The 8,911-nt window shown below is 44.6% G+C and overlaps 1 protein-coding gene across 2 annotated transcripts in view; it reads right to left on the reverse strand.

Moving 5' to 3' along the window:
* LLGL1 (LLGL scribble cell polarity complex component 1) overlaps nucleotides 1-8,711 on the reverse strand; it is a 29,466-nt gene extending 20,755 nt beyond the window's left edge. Inside the window, exon 1 of one of the 2 annotated variants that reach the window (XM_069734675.1) lies at nucleotides 8,507-8,711. In XM_069734675.1, coding sequence (XP_069590776.1) covers nucleotides 8,507-8,587 — 81 coding nt within the window. In that variant the 5' untranslated portion in view covers nucleotides 8,588-8,711. The remainder of the gene's footprint in view (nucleotides 1-8,506) is intronic. The other variant, XM_069734676.1, reaches the window with a different exon arrangement.
* Nucleotides 8,712-8,911: the final 200 nt, after the last annotated feature.

Here is an 8,911-nt window from a genome sequence, read left to right on the forward strand (position 1 = left end):
CATAGGAGCAGTATTATAGTAGTTATATTCTTGTACATAGGAGCAGTATTATAGTAGTTATATTCTTGTACATAGGAGCAGTATTATAGTAGTTATATTCTTGTACATAGGAGCAGTATTATAGTAGTTATATTCTTGTACATAGGGGCAGTATTATAGTAGTTATATTCTTGTACATAGGGGCAGTATTATAGTAGTTATATTCTTGTACATAGGAGCAGTATTATAGTAGTTATATTCCTGTACATGGGGGGGGGGGCAGTATTATAGCGGTTCTTTTCTCCTACATGAGATTGTGGGATTATTGTATGGTAGGCGATTACTACTATTGTGACTGTATATGTCCTATAAGACGTGCGGGGAGGAGGAGGACCTCTTTACGAGTTAATTGTATGGGCCGTCGGCCTCCCAGCTGTCTGACAGGATCCATTACAACACACTGGAGTCTACTCGGCTGAGTCAGGGAAGTGGCACTCTGCTGAGTGTGTAGGAGGGATCCAGCTGCTGCACCCAGGACTATAAGTAGGAGCAAAAAGGGAAAAAGGGATTAATTTTTTTTTTTTTTTTTTTTTTAAATAAACAATGCAACAGGGAGTCCTCAGACGAGGCTTTGCCCGGGCTCGGGGCCCAGGTTCGGTCCCTGCGGGCCACCTCTGGCAATGCACAAGTTTATCATAATATCAGTGAAGTATTTCTGCGCTGCTGCTATCTGACATGATTTGCCGTTTTATGGACTTCTAATGTTAATGCCTTGCAGCTGTGCAGTCACAGGATGAACAGGGGAGTCGTCAGCATGAAGCCCACCTTCCTCTCCATCTGCCCTGACTTATCACACTCAAAAAATCAGCAACCTCAGAGCAGTTACCAAACTACAACTCCCAGCAGACAGCGGCCATGACAGCATCCAGAGCAAATCAATCACTACACACGTCATATCGGGAAAGCTGGGTGATGAGTGTAGCCACAGGAATCACCCAGCCTCGGATATTCTGATCCATTATCAAGGTTGATATATTTACATAGTCAGAGAAAGCAGGGTAAAACAATGATAAGATGTAGTAGCAGCGACCTTTATAAATCACCCAGCTTTCCCAGAAACCAGTGCAGTTATTCCCAATTTACTGGGGAAATATTCTCTAGTCTGCACATCCAAACACTACATGTCCCAGATCCAGCAAATGAGGCGGACAGACAGTCAGCTCTCATTAGTAACACAATAGGAGGATACAGGACTAAATCCCCAGCAAAACCGGATGCCATACGGTGCCAGGGGGTTAAGAGAGGAGCTGACCACCACTAAAACAATGCCACAGAACACCAGTACATACACAACATGGGGCAAGAAGAATCTACGTCACTGTGTACATACAGTTGTGGCCAAAAGTATTGACACCCCTGCAACTCTGTCAGATAATACTCAGATTCTTCCTGAAAATGATTGCAACCACAAATTCTTTGTTATTATTATCTTCATTTAATTTGTCTTAAGGAAAAAACACAAAAAGAATTGTCCTAAAGCCAAATTGGATATAATTCCACACCAAACATAAAAAGGGGGTGGACAAAAGTATTGGCACTGTTCGAAAAATTAGTGTAATTAACAGCACCTGTAACTTACCTGTGGCACCTAACAGGTGTTGGCAATAACTAAATCACACTTGCAGCCGGTTGACATGGATTAAAGTTGACTCAGCCTCTGTCCTTTGTCCTTGTGTGAACCACATTGAGCATGGAGAAAAGAAAGAAGACCAAAGAACTGTCTGAGGACTTGAGAAACCAAATTGTGAGGAAGCATGAGCAATCTCAAGGCTACAAGTCCATCTCCAAAGATCTGAATGTTCCTGTGTCTACCGTGCGCAGTGTCATCAAGAAGTGTAAAGCCCATGGCACTGTGGGTAACCTCCCTAGATGTGGACGGAAAAGAAAAATTGACAAGAGATTTCAACGCAAGATTGTGCGGATGTTGGAGAAAGAACCTCGACTAACATCCAAACAAGTTCAAGCTGCCCTGCAGTCCAAGGGTACAACAGTGTCAACCCGTACTATCCGTCGGCGTCTGAATGAAAAGGGACTGTATGGTAGGAGACCCAGGAAGACCCCACTTCTTACCCCGAGACATAAAAAAGCCAGGCTGGAGTTTGCCAAGACTTACCTGAAAAAGCCTAAAACGTTTTGGAAGAATGTTCTCTGGTCAGATGAGACAAAAGTAGAGCTTTATGGGCAAAGGCATCAACATAGAGTTTACAGGAGAAAAAATGAGGCATTCAAAGAAAAGAACACGGTCCCTACAGTCAAACATGGCGGAGGTTCCCTGATGTTTTGGGGTTGCTTTGCTGCCTCTGGCACTGGACTGCTTGACCGTGTGCATGGCATTATGAAGTCTGAAGACTACCAACAAATGTTTCAGCATAATGTAGGGCCCAGTGTGAGAAAGCTGGGTCTCCCTCAGAGGTCACGGGTCTTCCAGCAGGACAATGACCCAAAACACACTTCAAAAAGGACTAGAAAATGGTTTGAAAGAAAGCACTGGAGACTTCTAAGGTGGCCAGCAATGAGTCCAGACCTGAATCCCATAGAACACCTGTGGAGAGATCTAAAAATGGCAGTTTGGAGAAGGCGCCCTTCAAATATCAGGGACCTGGAGCAGTTTGCCAAAGAAGAATGGTCTAAAATTCCAGCAGAGCATTGTAAGAAACTCATTGATGGTTACCGGAAGCGGTTGGTCGCAGTTATTTTGGATAAAGGTTGTGCAACCAAGTATTAGGCCGGCGTCACACTGGCGTATTGCATCTGATGCGATATCGTCGGATGTCATATGCTAATGACACTCGGCTCCTGCTTGCAGCAGATCAGGAGCCGAGTGTCATGCGTCTGCGCTCCGATTCTCTCACACAGGGAGGATCGGAGCACAGCTGTGGAGAAATGAGTTTCTCCATCTCCTCCATTGCTGGGGTCCGCTTATAACGCACAGCACTTGGATGATATCCGAGTGGTGTGCGCTGTCTCACTCGCACCCATAGGCTTATATTAGTGCGAGTCAGCCGAGAGTTTTCCAGCAGGTAGGCTGCGATTGTCTCGGACCGAGGAAAACGGACAACAAAAAGTCGGCTGCTGGGAGCTGCCCCATAGCTTAACATTGGTCCCAGTGCAATGCGATTTTTTTTATCGCATTGCACTCGGCCGTTTAAAACACCAGTGTGACGCCGGCCTAAGGCTGAGGGTGCCAATACTTTTGTCTGACCCATTTTTGAAGTTTTGTGTGAAATGATCAATGTTTTGCTTTTTGCTTCATTCGCTTTTGTGTTTTTTCATTTAAGACAAATTAAATGAAGATAATAATAACAAAGAATTTGTGTTTGCAATCATTTTCAAGAAGAAACTGAGTATTATCTGACAGAATTGCAGGGGTGTCAATACTTTTGGCCACAACTGTACATTATATTACTGATCCTGAGTTACATCCTGTATTATACCCCAGAGCTGCACTCACTATTCTGCTGGTGCAGTCACTGTGTACATTACATTACTGATCCTGAGTTACATCCTGTATTATACCCCAGAGCTGCACTCACTATTCTGCTGGTGCAGTCACTGTGCACATACATTACTGATCCTGAGTTACATCCTGTATTATACCCCAGAGCTGCACTCACTATTCTGCTGGTGCAGTCACTGTGCACATACATTACTGATCCTGAGATACATCCTGTATTATACTCCAGAGCTGCACTCACTATTCTGCTGGTGCAGTCACTGTGTACATACATTACATTACTGATCCTGAGTTACATCCTGTATTATACTCCAGAGCTGCACTCACTATTCCGCTGGTGCAGTCACTGTGTACATACATTACTGATCCTGAGATACATCCTGTATTATACCCCAGAGCTGCACTCACTATTCTGCTGGTGCAGTCACTGTGTACATACATTACTGATCCTGAGTTACCTCCTGTATTATACTCCAGAGCTGCACTCACTATTCTGCTGGTGCAGTCACTGTGTACATACATTACTGATCCTGAGTTACATCCTGCATTATACTCCAGAGCTGCACTCACTATTCTGCTGGTGCAGTCACTGTGTACATACATTACATTACTGATCCTGAGATACATCCTGTATTATACCCCAGAGCTGCACTCACTATTCTGCTGGTGCAGTCACTGTGTACATACATTACATTACTGATCCTGAGTTACATCCTGTATTATACTCCAGAGCTGCACTCACTATTCTGCTGGTGCAGTCACTGTGTACATACATTACATTACTGATCCTGAGTTACCTCCTGTATTATACTCCAGAGCTGCACTCACTATTCTGCTGGTGCAGTCACTGTGTACATACATTACTGATCCGGAGTTACATCCTGTATTATACCCCAGAGCTGCACTCATTCTGCTGTTTATTCTTGAAAATGGTCAGCAAGCTGTTCAGCCTCTCTCCTATCCTCTGACCTGATATCTTATAAAGAACAGGGACACTTGGCGGAGATACTAAAATGTGGAAGAAATCAAGCAGTGGAGGGTGGGGTTGTCTTACATCAGGCTTGTTGACAGTTTCCAGTAACAAGCAGAATTGCTAATGCAGCTCTGCAAACCATAACTAAGAATCAGTGTAAGTCATCTACAAGATTGGGTTCAATAGCGGACATACACTTCATATAAATAGTGCAGACTTATGCTGCTGGTCCTTAACAACAAATCATTGGGGTACGGGGCCCCAGAGCTGTAATCACCTACTTCTACATGCAGGATTAGCAGTTTTATGTAGGAGTGTGGCAAATCCAGAGACAAACAGGCTACTTGCACAGATTTTATTTATGTTAGTGAATGGAAACAAAAATAAAAAAATTAAAAATTCTTCTGAATTAAAGAGAATGGCATTAAGACGGATCAATCGCTCCAACCATCAGAGAGAACGCCGCTCCTCCAGCAAAGCTACACATTCATAATACAAGGAATAGAAGTGTCCTTTGTGGGGGATTCAGTACTTCTGATAAAACCAAAGCAGCTGCTCTAGAGGGGCACAAGCAGGACCTATTAGACCCCCAGAAGGATACTCAGCATTTCCTCTAATGCAGCCAGAGTTCAGCTCTGCCAACCTTTGTTTACAGGTGGCAAATGTTCAGCTCAACAGTTTCGGAAAAAGGTTTTGTGGGCTTCTTATAACAGAGGGGCACATTCCCCCCCACCACTTCCTTAACTTTATTGCTTGTTATATTCTCACGACTATTTGTGGCTGCACCGCTAAGTTCTACTATTACACCTGTTCACAAATAGTGAGGACCGTCCTGACCAGGAGCTGACACCGACCTCAAGTCTACAGAGAAGGAAGAGCTCACAAAGGATTCAGACACTCCTGGCTTAAGTTTCAATTACACTCCAGCGCAGCACTCGCCATTCTGCACAAGTAACTGTGTACATACATTACTGATCCTGAGTTACATCCTGTATTATACTCCAGAGCTGCACTCACTATTCTGCTGGTGCAGTCACTGTGTACATACATTACATTACTGATCCTGAGTTACATCCTCTATTATACCCCAGAGCTGCACTCACTATTCTGCTGGTGCAGTCACTGTGTACATACATTACATTACTGATCCTGAGTTACATCCTGTATTATACTCCAGAGCTGCACTCACTATTCTGCTGGTGCAGTCACTGTGTACATACATTACATTACTGATCCTGAGTTACATCCTCTATTATACCCCAGAGCTGCACTCACTATTCTGCTGGTGCAGTCACTGTGTACATACATTACATTACTGATCCTGAGTTACATCCTCTATTATACTCCAGAGCTGCACTCACTATTCTGCTGGTGCAGTCACTGTGTACATACATTACTGATCCTGAGTTACATCCTCTATTATACCCCAGAGCTGCACTCACTATTCTGCTGGTGCAGTCACTGTGTACATACATTACATTACTGATCCTGAGTTACACCCTGCATTATACTCCAGAGCTGCACTCACTATTCTGCTGGTGCAGTCACTGTGTACATACATTACATTACTGATCCTGAGTTACCTCCTGTATTATACCCCAGAGCTGCACTCACTATTCTGCTGGTGCAGTCACTGTGTACATACATTACTGATCCTGAGTTACATCCTGTATTATACCCCAGAGCTGCACTCACTATTCTGCTGGTGCAGTCACTCTGTACATACATTACATTACTGATCCTGAGTTACATCCTGTATTATACCCCAGAGCTGCACTCACTATTCTGCTGGTGCAGTCACTGTGTACATACATTACTGATCCTGAGTTACATCCTGTATTATACTCCAGAGCTGCACTCACTATTCTGCTGGTGCAGTCACTGTGTACATACATTACATTACTGATCGTGAGATACCTCCTGTATTATACTCCAGAGCTGCACTCACTATTCTGCTGGTGCAGTCACTGTGTACATACATTACTGATCCTGAGTTACATCCTGTATTATACCCCAGAGCTGCACTCACTATTCTGCTGGTGCAGTCACTCTGTACATACATTACATTACTGATCCTGAGTTACATCCTGTATTATACCCCAGAGCTGCACTCACTATTCTGCTGGTGCAGTCACTGTGTACATACATTACTGATCCTGAGTTACATCCTGTATTATACTCCAGAGCTGCACTCACTATTCTGCTGGTGCAGTCACTGTGTACATACATTACATTACTGATCCTGAGTTACCTCCTGTATTATACTCCAGAGCTGCACTCACTATTCTGCTGGTGCAGTCACTGTGTACATACATTACATTACTGATCCTGAGTTACATCCTGTATTATACTCGAGAGCTGCACTCACTATTCTGCTGGTGTAGTCACTGTGTACATACATTACATTACTGATTGATCCTGAGTTACATCCTGTATTATACTCCAGAGCTGCACTCACTATTCTGCTGGTGCAGTCACTGTGTACATACATTACATTACTGATCCTGAGTTACATCCTGTATTATACTCCAGAGCTGCACTCACTATTCTGCTGGTACAGTCACTGTGTACATTCATTACATTCCTGATCCTGAGTTACATCCTGTATTATATCCCAGAGCTGCACTCACTATTCTGCTGGTGCAGTCACTGTGTACATACATTACTGATCCGGAGTTACATCCTGTATTATACCTCAGAGCTGCACTCACTATTCTGCTGGTGCAGTCACTGTGTACATACATTACATTACTGATCCTGAGTTACATCCTGTATTATACCCCAGAGCTGCACTCACTATTCTGCTGGTGCAGTCACTGTGTACATACATTACATTACTGATCCTGAGTTACATCCTGTATTATACCTCAGAGCTGCACTCACTATTCTGCTGGTGCAGTCACTGTGTACATACATTACATTACTGATCCTGAGTTACATCCTGTATTATATCCCAGAGCTGCACTCACTATTCTGCTGGTGCAGTCACTGTGTACATACATTACTGATCCTGAGTTACATCCTGTATTATACCCCAGAGCTCCACTCAATATTCTGCTGGTGCAGTCACTGTGTACATACATTACATTACTGATCCTGAGTTACATCCTGTATTATACCCCAGAGCTGCACTCACTATTCTGCTGGTGCAGTCACTGTGTACATACATTACATTACTGATCCTGAGTTACATCCTGTATCATACCCCAGAGCTGCACTCACTATTCTGCTGGTGCAGTCACTGTGTACATACATTACTGATCTTGAGTTACATCCTGTATTATACTCCAGAGCTGCACTCACTATTCTGCTGGTGCAGTCACTGTGTACATACATTACTGATCCTGAGTTACATCCTGTATTATACCCCAGAGCTGCACTCACTATTCTGCTGGTGCAGTCACTGTGTACATACATTACATTACTGATCCTGAGTTACATCCTGTATTATACCCCAGAGCTGCACTCACTATTCTGCTGGTGCAGTCACTGTGTACACACATTACATTACTGATCCTGAGTTACATCCTGTATTATACCCCAGAGCTGCACTCACTATTCTGCTGGTGCAGTCACTGTGTACACACATTACATTACTGATCCTGAGTTACATCCTGTATTATACCCCAGAGCTGCACTCACTATTCTGCTGGTGCAGTCACTGTGTACATACATTACATTACTGATCCTGAGTTACATCCTGTATTATACCCCAGAGCTGCGATCACTATTCTGCTGGTGCAGTCACTGTGTACATACATTACATTACTGATCCTGAGTTACATCCTGTATTATACCCCAGAGCTGCGATCACTATTCTGCTGGTGCAGTCACTGTGTACATACATTACATACATCCTGTATTACCCTCCAGAGCTGCACTCATTGTTTTGCTGGTGGAATCCTATGGAGAATACCAGGGACACAATTCACAGCCCCCCACCATAACAGCGCTGTAGTGCAGCCCCTTGATCCCTCAGCTCAGCCGCAGACCCCTGTGCAGCCCCCGGGGCCCCACCACAGTCTCTCCCGGCCCCGCACCTTATTGAAGGCAAACAGCTCCTGCTTGATCTTCTCCCTCTGGGGGTCGTGCCCCTGCCGCCTGAAGCGAAACTTCATCATCTTGCCCGGCTCCCGGAGCGCACACGACCGCCGCCGCCACTCTCCGCAGCCAGCGTTCACTCACACAAGCGGCCGGGCAACTTGATCCAGCCCGGGTTGTGATTGACGTACGGCTCAGCCAATCACAAAAGCCAGATTCTGGCTCGGATTTCGACAGCGTTGCTCAGCTTCACGCCGATCTGTACGCATGCGACTCTGAGCACAATGCCTTGTGGGAAGTGTAGTTTCTGTGGAGAGGTTTGTCTTTTCTGAAATCAACATCCTGTCGTGTCTCCTCTCTGATCTCAGGGCTCAGGGCAGCTCACTACACCGCTCCGCGCATTG

Source organism: Ranitomeya imitator, chromosome 7 (genome assembly GCF_032444005.1).
Source record: "Ranitomeya imitator isolate aRanImi1 chromosome 7, aRanImi1.pri, whole genome shotgun sequence".
Classification (NCBI taxonomy): domain Eukaryota; kingdom Metazoa; phylum Chordata; class Amphibia; order Anura; family Dendrobatidae; genus Ranitomeya; species Ranitomeya imitator.